General features: G+C 39.5%; 1 protein-coding gene across 1 annotated transcript; it reads right to left on the bottom strand.

The window, feature by feature from the left end:
- Positions 1–9200: 9200 nt before the first annotated feature.
- Positions 9201–18202, bottom strand: ptk6b (PTK6 protein tyrosine kinase 6b). Its single transcript, XM_034536906.1, has 8 exons — positions 17671–18202; positions 15779–15900; positions 14776–14939; positions 14161–14326; positions 11957–12118; positions 11284–11465; positions 11051–11204; positions 9201–10649 (listed from the first exon to the last, which is right to left on the bottom strand). The coding sequence occupies exons 1-8, from the start codon at positions 18027–18029 to the stop codon at positions 10468–10470; spliced, it is 1491 nt and encodes a 496-aa protein (XP_034392797.1). The 5' UTR covers positions 18030–18202; the 3' UTR covers positions 9201–10467.
- Between the last annotated feature and the right edge of the window lie 591 nt (positions 18203–18793).

Here is an 18793-nt window from a genome sequence, read left to right as displayed (position 1 = left end):
TCCCCAGATCCGGGAGACGCTTATCTTTACAAAGGTGGGAGCTGCTGGAGCTAATGTTGGTGTTTTGGTTCAGTGTGCTGTTTATCGGCTTGGCTAATCTCAATAAGCATGTAAGTACATGTCTTGTGGTTGTGGTTCCTGTTTTGGTATCTGCGGGATGAAATGCTGCTACTTTCTATCTATGCATTTACCTACCTGTAGTAGATATATTTGCATTGCCAGGGCCCAAATGTCGTCACTTGACTGCTCTACAGCCTCCATGACTCACTTTGGTGGCAGATGTGGTTGACATTTAATCCTTTTACAGTGTAACACTCCATTAATTTTGTTCTGTGTATTTATTTAATGATCAACAATCCAATATAATTGATGTAAAAAACATACCACATTATGATACATATCATCATCTTTAAGATACGCCTTTATTTTGAAATTCCCATGGGATAGTTGTTTTACCGTTTCAGTCCAAGCACACCTCTTTCCTAAAGAGCCCGCTAATACAATTGTCAAATCACACGTTTGTGCTTTTTGTGAGTTACAACCCTAGTCTTTCACATTTCATTATGCTATACTATTCACTTATTATGACCCAGCTAATCTGGCTATATTGCTGGAAAACAAGTAATGTATTTATTATCAATTCCACATGCTGTTATTTAAAAGTATAGCCTTTCTGATTAAAGTTTTTTTTCTGTTTGTGTTGAACTGCTGCTTACAATGGCCTTTGCAATGGTCATTTATTTATTTACAGGTGCATCCCTTTTGTAATATTTGGCTGAGTTAACTGCAATAAAACAGCAAATCTTATGGTCAGCAAGTTTCTGACCAAATGTTCAAATCCTATGAGGAGTGGTCATCACAGAGAAGGCATCGCCATCACCGAGTGATGGCGATGCAGAAAGAAAACCTCAAACTAACTTAAGCCTATTCCGTTCCCCAGAATCACAAACCTGCTTTACCTTCTGACTTATACAAGTTATCCTGACATTCAGAGAAAAATGTCCCTGCTGACTGTCGTGAAGCAATAATCCTGACGTAGGGATTTCCCCTTTTGACTGTGAAATGGGTTTATATAAGCACCGCTGTCCTCATTCACCCTTTCAGCCTCTGATTGTCTGTATGAAACGGAGGAAAGACAAACAATACTGCAAATGGGCACCTCTGCATGACAGTGTTGAGGGTTTGTTCTGTGGCTCATTTGAAGAGCAGAGTGGCCACTCGTCCTCCGACGCTGCAGTTTTTCCAGTTCACCAGGTGCTCGGGGGCTCATTGGGAGGGAAGGAGGCGATCTCATTCACTTGTTGTCAGACTCCCGTCCCTGCTTGTCTGTTCCACAACATATGTTCTTCCTTGAACTCCCTGGTTGTCACTATATGTTAGAGCGGCTAAGACTCACACATTATTTGTTATTAGCCAAACAGCCTTTAGCGGAGGTTGGTCCTCTCAGAGAGACCCTTTTGGATTGCCTAGTTATTTTTTAATTGATTAGTCATTTGATGCTGTATTAATGCTCTGAATTTTAAATGAAGCACCTTTAGTACATTTTGCTACTTACTAAGAATGCAGGACTTGTGTATTTGATTGCAATAGCATACAACATTCACATCCCAAAGTTAGAATTTCATATGATAAATACCAGCCTTTATAATTGAATATCAAAATGTTTGCCAGGTAAGTTTTCTGACCAATCATTGCAGCTCTAAATTTATATTAGCTGTGCTTACATACATTAATATGTTCTAAAAACAATTCTATTGGTTTAGCATTTCAACAGCTGCTGAGCAGCAAGCTTCCTTCTTCCATTTGAATAAAAACAACACCACTTAAAGCCAAATTTAAATACACGTCTGTGAATTGTAGCAGGGAATCATAACATGTATTTCATGATTCTCAGTTCATTTATGTAGAGAGCCACAGAAAATTAAGCTCAGTTTTAGGACTTTGTGTCCATATTACATCTACATTGCTCACCATTTTAACCACTTTGCTCCGTTATAGAGCTGCATGTAAGTCGTCTTTGCCCAAATCCAACTTTGTGACGATACAAACGTTTGACTCTGCTTGAGGCCTCCAATTTCATAAATGTGGATTGGAAATATGCGATTGAAAATCGTTCACTATGTCTGAGCTTGCCTCAGAAATGTGGACGTTAAGGGGACCTGCTTTTTCTTTTTCTTTCAGTCTATGAACAAAGAGGTGCGCTTTTTTCTTCTACTTGATGCCCCGGTCAGCAGGGCTGGTTGGTTTGGAGGTGGAAAAGTGAAGAGAAGAAGTGTCCAGGACAATGTTGACCCATAATCCTTTGGTGCCAATGCCACCTGGGAATCCTGGGAAGAGAGAAATGCAAAGAGTTGAATCGGAAAACAATGTTGGAAAGACCAAAGAGCTAGTTATTGATTTTAGAAGGAAGAAGGAGGAGGTCTCCCCAGTGAAAATTGCAGGTCAGCAGATAGAAATTGTACAGTCATATAAATATCTTGGGGTCCATCTGGACAGTAAATTGAACTGGAAAAAGAACACTGATGCTGTATTTAAAAAGGCTCATTTTCTGATGGTCATGTTTTATGGGGCATCTTCTGGTTTTGTTTGTTTCTTGTAGTGTGTTTTTTGTCTGTTTTACTCTGTGGACTGTGTCTATTGTTGTCTGTATGAATATTTAGTGGCAAATGAGTTTCCCCACTGGGGATTAACAACGTTTTCTAATCTAACAATTTAGAAATATCTTAATGCAAGTAAATCCACTGGTATAAGATATATATATTAGCTTGTTGCCGAGTGTTAGTTTATATGCTAAACATGCAAAGAAATCCATTTACTGTGTTTAAAAAAGTATTTTGTGGGATTCTGACATTCTATTTTACAGTAGTTGAGGTTCATTTTAAAAGCTGAACAGCTCTTCACGCTGGAGCCACTGGTCATTGAAAACTGAAAAGTCATTGAAAAAGTATCAGATTCTCTACTTCAGTCTCCATCACTCTTTCTCATTCTCATCTCTCTTCTCAACATCTGTTCTGCTTTCGGGGCCCTGGTTATTTTTGAGATTGATACCGCTGACATCGATCACTGGTTTATTTTGAGTGAATCCCACATGCAATGTCCTGCTGCTATAGATACACCCTAAAGCATGCAACCAAATAAGTATATTCAACCCTAGCTGACAAATACCCTCTTAATCTCTCACATTTGCTAAAAACTACAGTCCCCAGTTGTTTTATGAATCTCTTTTTAGAAAGGAACAGTTCTGTTTGTGGCCACAAAGAGAATGAGTTTAAGAGCTACAGACATAATATTATTCTGAATTTGATACGAAGGCCTTCCTTTTAAAAAGAAGTGTATTACATGTACTGTGTCTGTGTACAAAGTTTTACCGGGAGGTGTTGCCATGGTGACCCAGAGGGTCAACTGTCTCTGATTGTGTCTGATGGAGTCGTTCTGAAAGCTGAACACTTCAACATCAGGCTTCATCTGCTCCGGGCTGGGGGGCAGGTCTGAGAACGAGAGAGACACATGACTCTAAACTAATGTACTCTTATTACCCTTAGTTCAGCCAGCGGGGTCAAAGTTCAAAATCGGTTCAGAATTCAATGTTATATATATATATTTTAAAAGACACATGCATATCCTACAGTACTTTGCTACCTTTACTCTGCAAGAAGGAAACCCGTGCACACCTTAGGCTTTAAAAATGTTTACTCTGTGTGTGTGCTTGCGTGCATACTTTTGTAGAAGTGGTTGCGGGCGAACAGACAGGCTGGAGAGTTGACGCTGGTCATGGTGTGTCAGATGTGCAGAGTCACTCACCTACAGGGTTAATTAGAGAGAGAGAGAGAGAGGGAGATCATGACTCAGGTCAAATCCGAAGTTCAGCAGATGACTCGTCACAAACTAAAACTAAAGCTGTGTCTTTTGCGTGAATCATACGTCGTCATCCTGACATGCATTAGAAAATTACTTGATTTCTGAGTCTTGTGTTGATTGTGTTTATTTTTATTCTTTACTGTTGTAGTGCAGAGGGATCTACAGCTACATTTCATTGTGCAGTCCTGTATTGTATGACAACAAAGCTCAATTGTATAGGCTACAGTAGTTTATACTGAACAGTGTCAGTACATAGTGTTGAATTGGGACACAACTTGGGTGCCTGGAGATTCTGTGGTAAAAATAAAAAACGGTTGGTAGATTGAAAACAGAAGATGCACTGGTCAGTTAGCATGATCGGAGAGAGAAGAGGCTGTCACCTATAGAAAATAAAAACTGCACCAACGCAGAGTCAAAATTAATGTCAAGAGGGAGACTAAAGAAAAGAGGCCAGCTCCAGTGTTGGTTACATAAATATGTTTGGTCATGCTGGCCTGATAACAGAATGTGTGTGTGTGCTGGAAAGATACACCGCTCTGGGTATGTGTGGTAACCCTAAAGTTAAAAGTGAGTCCAATGTGCTCGAGTAGATCCAAGACAACATCACATATGTCTGGTAATGATCCCTAATAATCTCAGGTAACACATACGCCTTCTTGCAACTTCTAAGTCAAAGTGTGATATGTTTCTGCTCATGAAGCTGCTTGTTACATAAATAAGGGGTTTATCTCTTAAGTGACTACCTTTCATTTTCTCTGTTGTGTAAGAAGGACCTAAAAGCAGGTTATGTAAGGCAGGTCTGTTCGTAAGATGTAGGGGAAAGGTCTTGACCGCCCACTGTTGATTCAAAGTCCTATAGAGTCTGCCAGTCCTTTTCTTCCCTCATACCTGAAACCCTCCTCTCTTTCTCTCTCCAGGGGTTTCTTCTGTACATCTCTACCACATAGATAAATGCACAGGTCTTAACATTTCTGTGGTTTACTTTTTCTTTTTTCCCCCCCAATGTTTTCCTTTTTTCCAATGCATCCATCAAGTGAATAAAGGCATTAGCTTGTTAGAATAGAAAGAGGGAAGGAAGAAAAAAAGAAAGATGTACAGAAAAGACAGGATCTAGAACAGAAATAAAGAGGGAAGGAAGGAAGGAAGGGAGGAAATACATAAATTAGGGAGGGAAAGGAAGAAGGACGGAGAGTGAAGGGGAAGAAGAAAGATAGAAAGGAGTAAACAAGGAAGGAAATAACAAATTAAAGAAAGATGACGGGATGGAAAGGAAAGAAAGAAAGATCTAGAATAGAAAGAAAGAGGAAAAGGGAGTAAATAAAGAGCGAACAAGAGAAGGGAGTAAGGAAGGGAACACAAAGATGGGAGGAAATAAGAAAAATAGGAAAACGAGGAAAGGAAGGACAGAGAAGGAAGTAAACATAAAAAGAGTAGCGCAAAGAAGGATGTGTCAAAATAATGTCAGCACGTACTTGTCCCTTATTGAATCACACTGAATGGTTCACTGCTGATAAACAGACGCTTTCTATTATCATGCAGAGACCCACCTGAAATACGCTCTTCACCCTCAGATTAATAAACCGGCTACAAAACACAAACTGCTGCTCTGCAGAATCCTTAAAGTTTCGGATGGATATCGTGTAGGAAATGAACCCAACATCTGCAGGGTCCCCTCTGAGGGGAATGACCATTCAGTTGTGGATTTCATGTGCTGTGTAGGAGTGGCTTGTGTTTTTGCCAAAGAGTCAAGTAGCATCCAAGTCAAAAGGTCAGCAGCTGTTTACCTCACCCACACACAGCTACTTCTTTTAGCTCCGGTGTGACCTACATTTGAGGTGGATGTAGATCAAAGGTCACATTGATGGAAGTGGAGGGTTCCCTTCCATCGGCGTGACGGTGCAGACTTTTCGACTATCCCAGGATTATCAGTAATATATTAGTCACAGCCAGGGTTGCAAAATTCCGGGAATATTCAAAGTTGGAAACTTTCCACGGGAATTAACGGGAATAAACGGGAATATACGGGAATTAACGGGAATAAGATGAAAATGTTGGGGTAATTTAACTGTATGTACCTTGTCATAAGCAGACATGCATGCAAACATTTATAATACACCTTTTAAAAATGACATTTTTGACTTTTTGGACATTTTGTGAGTAGAACTTTATTCTTTCATCGAACAACAAAAACATGAACGTTGAATAAAAATGTGTATTCCCTATGATCACCACTCCCCGCACAGATTTTTAGTGTTTTTCCCTGAATCCTTTCAGGTCTAAATGCTTTCTTCCTGGACCTCATCAACGTCCTCCTCACTGCTGTAAAAAGTTAGTCTACTGTATACAAATAAACTTGGTATTAAAATGAACATGGCTTCAGTTTACCAAGTAATCAATATGCTAGGTGGGAGCTGCGTTCCCACTCATAAACCTGCTCGTGGGTTATATTTTACAGCATTGAGTACTTTAACTTGTAATACTCTTCAGTACATTTTCATGATTATACACACATACTTTAACTTAAGTGACTAGTTAATACTTATTTATTTTCACTTCCATCACTGCCCTTTTCTAACAAATACAAATGCATAACTATTTGCTTTTAATGGTAATTTCCTTGACGTGTCACTAACTGAACTATTGATAATAACCATTATTGTGCTGAAGGTGTATAGTTATTTTACAAAACAAAACGGGATTTAAAGCAATTTAACGTATCACAACACTTGCTTGTGATCTTGACTGTTGAACAAAAGCTCTTCCTGCCTGTCAGCACAGCTCAATATCCGCCTCTAATCCACTTTCACTTCTTCTCAGTCTGACCACTGTGAAGAAAGCTGCATTAGTCACACGGAACAGTTAATCATTTTAAATATAATCTGACAAGATTATTTCTGATGAGATTTCTACTGAAAATGGCAGATGGGAACTTGTTGTGACACAAGATCACTATATTAAATGTAAAAACACAAACACTCGATGACGCGCAGCTATTAAAGTAATGACACAAATGCCAATATTTGCCTTGTCAGCAGACGGTCGAGCAATAAGGGTTTTGAGAAGAGGGTTTACAAAAACAAGTTTTAAACCCCTGACCTGAGAGTGCACTTAACTTTCTGCTGGATTACCTCTGTACACATATAACAACCCATATAATCATTAAGGCTCCACATGCTCCCCTGTGCAGCCACTCTTCTGCAGAGTAAACATGGCAAGTGCATTTATCTTTCTTAAGATCCTGTTTTGGATAAGTAAAATGAAAATGTAATAACTCTTCCCAAGGAAGAAAAAGAATAAGCATATTTTTTCTTAAAGATGCATTGATATTCTGAAGAAACTGAGTTTGGAAATAAACTAATTTTAGTGGTGGTTGAGTGGTAGATATCTAAAGTTTTGTGTTTCCCCAATTATGTTTTTTCCAGCAGCTGTGCTGAAGTGTGCATTTTGATTTTGTGTGTCCGGAAGATATGTAGCGTGTCTGCTTACGAGTGACATGAATAAATGTATTTATATAGTCCTTTCCTTTCCTTTCTTTTATTATCCTTTCTAGTCTTCCAACCTCTCACGGTGCTTTACACTTTAGTGCTTTACTACACTGTTACTCTTGGCCAAGATGCAGCGTCTGTCATTGTCTACAATGATACACTACGCCTGTTGGGTCGTAGTATAGTGAATAATAAATGAAGGAGCAGGTGACGGGGGTAAATATTCATAGAAAATACAAGGAATTTCCAAGGTTACAGCGGGCAAACTTACGAGAACAAACTCACAAATTGAAATCCATATAATTGACAATCATACATCCCTCTGGTATTATTAAGTAATTTAAAATGTACTGAAACGTATCAATCCTTGTCAGCCCGATATCTGCAGTTTCAATGCATTTTCCATAAATTGAATACATGAAATGTCAGTATATGGGTGCACCGGAAAGTGTTTATTTGACAACGGCGATGCGAGTGACTGTATGATGACGTTGATCCAACCTTGCAAAGTAAAGTGAGGTGGTTCCTTGTTGTGCTTTTTAAAAATGTAATTTTATTACATTTGTGACTTAATCTCAGTGAATATCCAAGTTTTTTTTCGACATAATTTTAGAAATTAAATAACATATTGTTTTTGAGTATTTACCGACTCCCAACTCTGTATTCATTTTTGTTGAATACAAATCTGAACACTTCTTCCTGGTTGAACATTCAAGTGTTGCATGGAACCTAATGCAGGATTCTGCTGACACATCAGCACTCCTTTTTAAGAAGATGGTATGATAAAATAAATATACTTGAGGAGACAAACCTGTTGTTATTGAGAACTTGACCAAACTTGCTGCTGATCCGGTTAAGGAACAGCAGCAAGAGCATGCAACGATTTTCCTTGACCTCAACAGGAAAATCTCTGGAAGGGTCTGACTTTACCTAGTTAACCCAGTTCAGCCACATGAATGGAGGACGGTCAGAAATAGGGTCAGACCCTTCCAGGTGGACCCCTTGACACATTACATATTCACAATACATTTTCATTGCACCAGCTTCTCCTGACCCTAGAAGCCTCAGTGACTGAGACAATTCTGAACTTGTGTTCCAACCCACATGTGGTTTTCAGATATGTATACACAACATTTTATTTTACTATAACAATTTTTTTAGTTTCTGAGAAGAATTCTTAATTATAAAATTGCACACCATTTCCTTTTGTTCCTCAATTATAAAAGGTCACAATTACTACAAAGTTCTTGCACAAAAACTCTCGACAGATGCTGTTGTGAAAGCACCAAAACTGTTGATCAATTGTACGTACTTTATTTTATTAATTGACTTGTAATCTTATAATCTTTCTTTATTCCTTACTTTCTTTACTTCTTTCTTTTGTTTATTTATTCTCATTTTCCTCCTGCATTCCCTCCTACGAAAATGGATCCTCTCCCATCATGGGGCTCATAGAGCATGAGCTTTAGCCCCGCTTCTGCGGCAATGATGCTCGAGACAGCATGGGATGAATATGTGATCGTTTTGCATGTATGTGTTCAGTTTATAGCAGCTTTGACAATAATTTAATGTTGAACATTTGTTCAAATGTTGTGTTAGTCACTCCTGTGAAATATTTGTATTATTATTTTAACACAAACATTGGATAATTCAACACATGGATGTGTTCAGTTTATAGCAGCTTAGACAAGACTTGACTTGATTTGAGAGAAACTGTTGAAATACTGGCTGGGGTATGAGCGGTAGGAAAGCAACTGAATTGTGACTAATTTGTATAAATAAAAACTTCACTAGTAAGAAAGGAAGATCTTACAATAAGGATGGAGTGTGCTGCCCCTCTCTGGCCAAAGCGTAACATTGCAGCTTATAGTATTGAGTTGATCAACAAATAAGACATTTGTTAATGTAATTTGTACAAGAATGCTGGTGTATTTCTCGTTAAATGTTTTAAGGTTGTCGTGACTCAACATTATTAGTTGGAGCTGTTTCTTTACTTTGATTTCACAAAGCACAGATTAAATAGAGACACAACAATCTGAGCTCAGGTTTCCTTTAGTTGCCCCCTTTGCGTAGCTTTTGATCACATGATCTTCAACAGCAGATTTTGCGTGTCAGCCCGGTTGTCATGTAGTCACATTTCGATTTTTAATGTTTATCTTTGGCCTCCAAAGTCTCTCTCTCGCTCTCTGATGGAGAAGATCACGTGAAGTGATAGGAAGCTCCACAGCAGCTACTAAATGGATCTTTAGGTTAGATTGTTTTGTCAAGTGGTGTTTTAATTAGTTTAGCATTAACTGTCACACACAAAATAACTATTTCTAAATCAATGACTCACCCAGTGTTACCAACTGTTTTTCCTTGCATGCCTCCACAATGAAAGGAATATTCTTAAATAGGTGCCACGTTTAACAGCAAAACATCAGTTTACAAACTCTCATACAACTTGTGCAATACATCTAGTTTATCCAGTCGTATGCTCACTACCAAAACCCATGCATATTTTCGAACACGTAACACTTCTGGAAGGACTATGTCACACTTGCTCAGGCACGCAATTAATTCTGTTTGGGAAGTAGTGAGCATCGACCTGGATAAATGAGACAAGGATTACTGCTCGAGTTGTGTGAGAGTTTTTATATAGTTTTGCTGTTGTTAAATTCACTTCCATTCATCAAGACGTTTCACAGTTTTCCTTACAAATTCCAGGTAACACAGGGAGATTAACCAAATAGTCCTTTTGGAGGTGAAGTATTCCTTTAAATGGGGACAAGAGACAAGATGAAGCATACACACAAATTTCACATTCATTTCAAACATTCAGTTGATTTTAAATCTCAACACACATGGCCTTACTATTCAATCAGAAATAAAATTCATCAGCAGCTATTTTAATACCTGCTTAATCTTTTGAAGTAATTTTTTCTTGTACAGATGTACAAACCCCAAATGACCCTTATTCTGTCCTACCAATAGACCAAAACCCAAAGAGGTGTTATCACAGAAGACAAATCAGAAAATTCTGACATTGTACAAGCAAGAGTCCTCGTGAAGAATTGTCGCAATCCCGGCTCTGTGTCGGTCTCTGTGGTGCTGAGTTTGTATTGCAGGTTGTGGAGGGCGGCGGTCATTCCATCTCGTAGGAACTGCTGTCCAGTTTGAGCTTGAGGGACTTAAAGTCTGGCCTGTCGGCAGGCTCGGCGCTCCAACATTCCAGCATGATTTTGTAGAGGGAGGAGGGACACGTGGGCGGAGCTGGCATCCTGTACCCGTTGGTAACCTGCTGGTATGTTTCCTGGTTGCTGAAGGCTGAGGGAGAGCAAGGAAATCAGAAGATCAGAAGAGGGCAGAAGTGGTGAAGAGAGGTTCACTATTTATTTTGACCTGGAGATTTTCTCAATGTACTCTGGTACAAGCTTTAGTTGTGACGGAGGGAATTTGAAAAATTATCTAAAAGTACGAGGCAAATGTTACCGGGGGACCTGTTGTGATTTAGAAAGGGAACCCCCCTACTTCTGTGTCTCGTGCGGCGTATTCGCATGGGATAAGTGAAGCCTGTATATATATATATATATATATATATATATATATATATATATATATATATATATATATATATATACATACATACATACATATATATACACATTTTATTTATTTTTTATTTTTCTTTGAAAGTTCTTATTCAAGAATCATGTAATATCACCAACCTGGGTAAGGAGCGCTTCCATAGGTCAAAATCTCATAGAGCAAGACACCAAAAGACCAGACGTCTGACTTGTTGGAGAACTTCCCGTGGCTGATGGCCTCAGGAGCGCTCCACTTGTAGGGAATCTTTTTATCTTCTGTGATGTAGAACGGCTCCTGGATGAGAAATCTTTGTCTTAAAACCTGCAGCCTTGATTTGCCTTAAAAAAGACATTTCATATCACTTCCTTCCTACCTTGATCACTCGGGCCAGTCCAAAGTCAGCCACCTTACAGATGTAGTTCTCCCCCACCAGGACATTTCGAGCAGCCAAATCTCTGTGGATGCTGTTCTGCTCCTCCAGGTATGACATCCCATCAGCCACCTGGGCACCCATGTCAATGAGTGATGCAATGTCTTGATGCTGCCCCTCTGGACCTACAAAAGGAGGGGAAAAAAAGCGACAAAAAAGAATGCGCACTGAGATTCAGACCCCAATAAATGCAATTTTCAAAGTGCTGAGATCACACTTTTAATTCTAACTGACAAGGCCTGAACAAGTTTAAGTTGTCAAGTTCAAAACAACTGCGAGTTGTCTTGCTTTTCTGTTAATTTTGCATCATTTGCAACCACCATCTACCCCATCTCAAGGTCCCATTCAGGAAAGATATTGTACAAATGATATTACAGCGCAAACATGCACACAAAGTTTTGCAGCGGAGTGCATGTCTGCCCTTTTTTTTTTTTGCATCTGATTGTATTTATCCATTTGGCAAAATATGAAGGCGCTTGAGGCCAATGTGTTGTGAGGGGTGAGAGTCAGCCTGAGCCAGAGGTCTTGCCTGGAGGATACTAAAGGCAGTTAAGAGAGAAGAAAGGGAAAAAGGTAAGCCCAGGATTTAGGAAAGGAAGGAGAGGAGGTGTTCTACCTCTGAGGAAACTGAGCAGGCTGCCTTTCTCCATCAGCTCAGTGATGATGTAGTAAGGGGCTGAGGCCGTGCAGATAGCAAACAGAGAGATGAGGTGGCGATGGCGTAGACTCTTCAGAATCTGAACTTCCCTCTGAAATTCTCGGTGGTTCAACTCAGAGTCTGTGAAGAGGAGGGGAAAGAGCACAATGAAATTGTGACCATTTGACAAATATACTTACAACAAAACTGGGGTGTTCATTTAGAAGAAAGGCAGTGAGGGCAACAAATTGCCTTCGTGAATGTCACATTTATTACAGGTAGGAGATACCTTGGGGTATATCTAATAGAGTTGTGTATTAACAAGAATCTGGCAATAAACTACATGTTATGATACAGGGGTTACGATTCAATATATTGCAGTACTGAAAGCAAGGTGATAGATTACGATAAATAAAAAAAATCTAATTAAAAAAAAAAACTCAAAGTAAAACAGTGCCATAAGCATAAAATCGGTATAGAAACTTATTGGAAGTGACGGACTCTGATGGACAATAGAGGAAAACATGAATGCCATGATTTAAAGTATAGGCCATGTTATAGATAGTTTTCTGAGCACAAGTCAAAACAATTTAGATTACTGAGCAGCCAGTAGCTCCTAAAGTATAGAACTTATGGTCACTTCACTTGACTTATGAGCATAATTCATAGAAGGAAACTACAAGTCAATCCTATTTTATTACGTTCGAATGGTATAGTCAGTGTTGATCTGTTATTAACTCTTAATCATAAATAGCTATCATCCACAATCAACTGCCCTGAGTTTCAATGTAGAGATACATTGTGTCATCAGTTTAGTCGGCGCTGCACGTCATGCTTATACAATAGCTCACCTGACTACTCCCATTTTACTTTTTGAAGGCATTTTGATTAAAAATAAATAAAATATGTATATATATATAATAATCACAATATACATGTAAAATGTAAAATGGGGTGTTCATTTAGAAGAAGAGCAGTGAAGGCAACAAATTGCCTTCATGAATGTCACATTGGTATGGTATGTAACATGTATTATTTTAACAATAGATTTCAGCAAATACTTGGCAAAAAAGATGAAGAATGTCACTTCAACCAGGAAGTAATTATACTGATTGTTGCACGACACAGTGTGAGTTGTTAATGAACAGTTTGACTGTCATTTCAGTTCCACACATAAGAACGCTGCTTGAATAGCCAGTTATGCACGTCAGCAAAGCGATGCATCATGGAGATCATACATCTCTCTGCATTCTTGTTTTGTCGCTCATCAGTTTCACTCAAATGGGGTTTAACATGTTATTGAAAATGCATATTTGTATTCTTGGACAACACAGGGATGAAACCAGGTGCTCTTTACTAGCAGTAGTGGAAAGTAAATAAGTAAATGTACAATTTTGAGGTACTTTCAATTTCATGCTACTTCATTACATTTAAGAGGGAATTATTTTCCTTCACTACATTCCTGTGGCAGGTATAGTTACTTTTCAGTTGAAGATTGAATTGAATTCAATGAACACATTGTTAAAGATTAGACAAAATAACCAAAATCAATGTCCATTTCAGGCCTCTTATCATGTTTCAGATGTGTATGATTGGAGAAAATGTCCAGAAAATGAATACCAAATGATGTATTATTCCCTTAAAAACCTGACAGCCCTTCAGATTTATCGCTAAGCTTTTGCAGGTTCCCGACCCCAAACTGGAAACCACTAGTTCCCCAGTATCGTACTATGTATTATATATAGAAGTTAAAACCTTGAGCAGTCACAACAGTAAAATGTTGCCAACACATAGATTATAGATCAGTATTAATGATACTTAATGCAGATGCTTTTACTTTTGATTTATCGAGTACATTTAGCTGATAACACTTAACACATTTGTAATGCAGTAGTTTTAGATTGTTTTATAGTACTTTTGCTTTGGTAAATCAGAATACTTCATCCACCACTACTTACTAGTTTATAGACACAACCATCCACCACATCATTGGAACGCATTGATACAACTAAGTCACAAGAGGAAAACATCCAATTATTCGGCATACTGTTTCCTTTTTGTTTATGAAACACTTCCCACACATCTCTTCTGTTTTTGTTGGAGCTTTTGCCAAACAGCTTCTCATGATCAGAGATCCATCTATTAAATCAAGCCGATTTAGATCAACAGAGATGATGAAATACCACTTTTTATGATCTTGATGGCGACATTAATGTGATTTTTCCAACTTCCCCGGTAGACGTCAGCGAAGTATCCACTACCCAGCTCCTCCTCCAGGGTGAACTCCTCTTTCGGGAGCTCCCACTCGTCCACTGTAAAATGATTCAAATCTTGGGTGTTGGGCCTTTTCTGAAGGAGTAAATACATAAGGATATACTTGTAAAAAAGGGACACTGATACAGTACATACATTCTTATTTATACTAAGGTTAAATTAGTATGCAATAAACAATCTTTGATTGTCTCTGTACTACACGTGGTGGCGTAGTGGCTGCACATGTGTTGGACTCGTCCTCCAAGCGAACTATAAGTGTCCGCTGCTGTCCGTGAGCCAAGCGTCCGTTTTAGAGTATAACCCAAGCTTTAGTAGAATTTGTGTTGCATGATTTCCTTTTGTGAATTCTACATTCAGGCTTAGTTGCAGGAAAACAATGCATCACATCGACAAACACAGGGGGACACTGACACAAATATATTTGAGTGAATTCTTCGTCCACCGGTTTTGTGTTCACATGAGAAGAAATAAAGGGGAACAAACAAGCACAGCGAAAGAAACACAACCAACAGAGCCCGTCTTACCCTCTTGCACGGGTTTCCCAGTGTGCCGGTGTTGTTCAGGCTGTTGGCGCAGTAGTACTCCACCAAGTCGATCAGAGAGCTGAATTTCTTGTTGTATTCCACGTGAAAAAAACTTTCATCTGTTTTGAGGACCTTGAAATGCTTCACCTGGCTGCTTGATCTCACTGCAGAGAGAACCACACACATGCAAAACATCTCAACCAAGGCCTCAATAGCGTTTTTTAGTTCTCTTAATATTCGTTACCAAAGCTTTGTAGTTTGAGCTTCTAAAAAAATGCCCCAATAGATTCTAAAGAACGGTCAATAGTCAGATAGGAATGTAAAGCTGTTGCTGTAATGCAGTTTATGGCTCCTAACCCTGTTCTTCCAAATGTTTTTATTTCAGTTTATTGCAACTTTTTGCAGCTTTGGCTGTCACTTCGGAACCACTGTTGTGGTGAGAGGTGTGGATTAGTACGCTGCTTTTATGGAAAATATAAATACTGACATTATTTGGTTACTGTTTCTCTTTGAAAGAGCATCATTTAGATGCCATGTGACTGTAAACATGGAGTTAGTGACATTACTGACGCCATGAAGTTACTGAGGCCAGGAGAAAACTAGGAGGAGCCTTCATAACCAATACGTTAATTGACATTATGACACATGGATTAAACAAATGAGATGCGTTAATGAGTAAGCTTTAGAGATGCTGTTTCTGTTTTCCTTCTTTGTGCCAGGCAAAGCTACCTTCTGCTGGCTGTAGCTTCATATTTACCGCACAGATATGAAATGTTTCCATCATGTCTTGTGTAAACCCCTTCCATTCCTGCCTTCCAACAAACTACAACCTCCTCAGGCCGACTGTTTCCCTTTTACTTTACTCATTACTACACCCATATCTCATTCTCTTAACAAACACATCCGGCACTGCTTTTTTAACTCTATTTTAAACCACTGCTATGGCACAGTTCTTGTTCTCTTTTTTGGACTTCCTCCATCACCCCTCTCCTTCTTATCTTACCTGAAAGAACGTATCCAACACCGTCTTTCTCACTTTGCCGGATGAGGAAAGCTCTGTGGTCATTTTCTGGTCCCAGCAGGTGGCCTTGGGCCTCAAAGCGGTTCATTGAACCAAAATACCACCTGCATCAAAGCCATAAATTAAAGTAATTATTAGGAAGTGTTGTGATGGTTTCAAACTTTAACTCTTTGATAATAAGTCAGTTTACACGATCTGGCAACTGTTCTTTAGCAACAAAACAGTATCTAATATGACAACAACAAATCTCTATAAATATCATGGGATCTGGTTACATTTTTACGGTATGACTTCAGTGGTCAGAGTATCTAAACATGTCAAATGTCTTCATAGAAGCAGATGCAACAACAGTACGCAAAACAAAGAAAGCCTGTGCTGCCAACGCTGAGCTTTCTGCCTGGCATAATCATCATATCATCTGTGAAATGATCCTAAAATGTTGAATAGATTTCATCGCAATGATTTCTGGGACAATACATGATCCAACAAAAGGACCAGTAACTAAATTTGATTACAGCAGGTGTTGATATGTGGGAATAACTTCACATTACACACTTCCCATTCTGTTGAAACAATAAACAGAGAAAGAGAGAGAGCGAGAAAGAAAACAAGAAGTGGTGAGGCTGACTGCCAGAGTGTGTATGTCACAGTTTGCTTCACTGCTAAGAGACACAGACATGGCACTGACATTAGGAAAGGTGCTATTGACATTTATCACAGTGTTTACTCAAAACAGAGGGTTCAAAGGGTGTTTGCAATCCAGAAAAGTAAAAGAATAAAATAAAACTGAAGATCTAGTTCATGATATGAAGTTGCATTTGTATGAATTCACTTAATATTGGAGACAAAGGGAAATGGACGAGCGGCATCAAGTTAGCAGATTATGGAAGAATCTACTCCAAACACACTAGATGAACATATGCAATGTGTTAGGAGTGATGACTGATTTATTTGGTGACTGTTTTAGGTATTCTGTAGATGAATGAATAGCATCCAAATAAATGTTTTGCAAATGTTGCTAGAATATAATTTGCATACACATCTGTGATATGTTGGGTATCTTTGTAGCCAAGTGGTATAAAATACCTAAAGTTCTCTGTTGAATATCCACTCTTCTTCTCTCCCTTTCAAATTTTGTTTTTCTGGTCCATCATTCCAACTTTCTGAGATGACCTCCAATGTGTCTTGATTTCACTCAGACAGCTGGATCCCCTCTTGAATACAGCTGAAGAGACTGGGAGAGTCAACACCACACCTAGTGGATCCACATTTGTTGTTGTTGTTGTTGTTTTCTAACACTATTTTGTATGTCAAAAAGTAGTTGCCATTACAAAAGACAACAAATCAGCTAGCTTCTCAAAATGATTACCAATTGCCTACCAATAGCCCAGAGAGGATAACCCAAACACTGGCTCTAGAAAGGGGCCATTCACATTTATGTGTTGGCCACCATCCTGTAATTCCCATACACTCTTGTCCTGTGGGAGAAGTTTCACTTGTTTGCAATCTAAAAATCTCTCTGCTAGATGTTAAAACATACCTCATGTAATGCAATCCGTTACCAAAGAGCTGCAGTAAATCATAAATGTACAATGCTTCCTGGTGACTTTTTCCACATGCTGGGAAGCATGTAATTTTTTCATGACCTTTGCACCATTGTTTTGTTTAAGAATAATGCCCGTATGTTAAGCCTGTGAATTCTCATTTTGGGATTGATTCCCGTTACATGGACCGAACTGACCGTGCCTCGCACGCCAGGTATCCGTCAGGTGTTACCAATCACCAATCAGGAAGGGCTGCTGAATCCAAAGTGGAATATGTTAAAAGTTACAGAGTCTGTTTCTGAAAGCATTTCGAAAAAGTCAACCACCCACTGTTGCATTTGTAGCGACTCGGCCCGGTCCAGGTAGTTTTTGGGCACGATCCCGGTCTCCAGGACGCGCCCGTTCTTTTCGATCTTCCGCGCGGTCCACCAGTCTCCGCTGCGGTTGATGACATTGAACAGGTCTCCCTCCTGGAACGACAGCTCGTCCGGGTGCCGGGATTCAAACGACCAGAGCGCCCTGTAGACGGAGCCTTTCTCGGGCACTGTGTCCGGCGGGGCTACAGGACTCGATGAGGTAGACGGCGCCGGTGCGGACACAACTGCTCCAGGAGGAGGCTTTTTTTCGCTGAAAATCCTCTGCCATAGTACGTCCAGACATGGGCAAGCTTTTTGCAGACACTCACCCATAGATGACCATGAATGTCTCCCTCTCAGAGCCGCCTTACCCCCTTCGGCCTCAGAGTGCGGCAGCAGGCTACACCTGTTGGACAGGTGGAGAGGAAAGAGCGCAAGGAATCCTCGGAATGCCCTCACAGGCGAACTGCTGCTTCTAGGTTGGTCCTGTTGAGAGTGTGACTCCAACTGGGCTCAAAGGACTGACTGCAACTTCCTTATGACGGGCAATAATACAAAGCACGAGAACCCGCCCCTATAATCTGAAAAACGCGTCATAAATCTCAGTGTCTGCGCTTTGTAAATCCTTCTGTGTATATTTGTAAATTGTTCTGTTTGCATTTGTGAATTATTGAGACTGATCTGACCCCATACTTAGGCTACAACACCTTTGTACACTAAGGTATACAGGTCTTAAAATGTATCTAAACTAATTTACTTTGTAGTTATTTAGTAGATCTGGATTAACAGGTGACTCTAGAGCTATATTATATTTTGATGCTCATACTTTGTACTTCGGTTGTACGGTGTGTACGCCTCGGGATCCCCCAGAATGAGCTGGAAAGTGTTGCGGGTGAGAGGGAAGCCTGGGTCGGCCTGCTGAACCTGCTGCCACCGCGACCCGACCCCGGATAAGCGGCTGATAATGGATGGAATGGATGGACTTTTGTACTTATTCCTTTATTGGTTATACGCATTTAATGAGATCCATCCAACATCCTATTGACTGGTAATTAGGCCTTTCTTTTTGGTAATGTTGTTAACATTACATTATCACG

This window comes from Cyclopterus lumpus, chromosome 7 (genome assembly GCF_009769545.1).
Source record: "Cyclopterus lumpus isolate fCycLum1 chromosome 7, fCycLum1.pri, whole genome shotgun sequence".
Taxonomy (NCBI): Eukaryota; Metazoa; Chordata; class Actinopteri; order Perciformes; family Cyclopteridae; genus Cyclopterus; species Cyclopterus lumpus.
The sequence above is the reverse complement of the archived record's forward strand: the minus strand, read 5'-3'. Positions and strand labels throughout refer to the sequence as shown.

Coding starts and splice junctions, on each gene's coding strand:
- ptk6b (XM_034536906.1), bottom strand. CDS start 18,029: ATGGGTGAGTGTCTGCAAAAAGCTTGCCCATGTCTGGACGTACTATGG. Junction 11,466..11,956: donor CCTGCTCAGTTTCCTCAGAG/GTAGAACACCTC, acceptor CTCCTTTTGTAG/GTCCAGAGGGGCAGCATCAA. Junction 10,650..11,050: donor TGGAAGCGCTCCTTACCCAG/GTTGGTGATATT, acceptor GCTCTCCCTCAG/CCTTCAGCAACCAGGAAACA.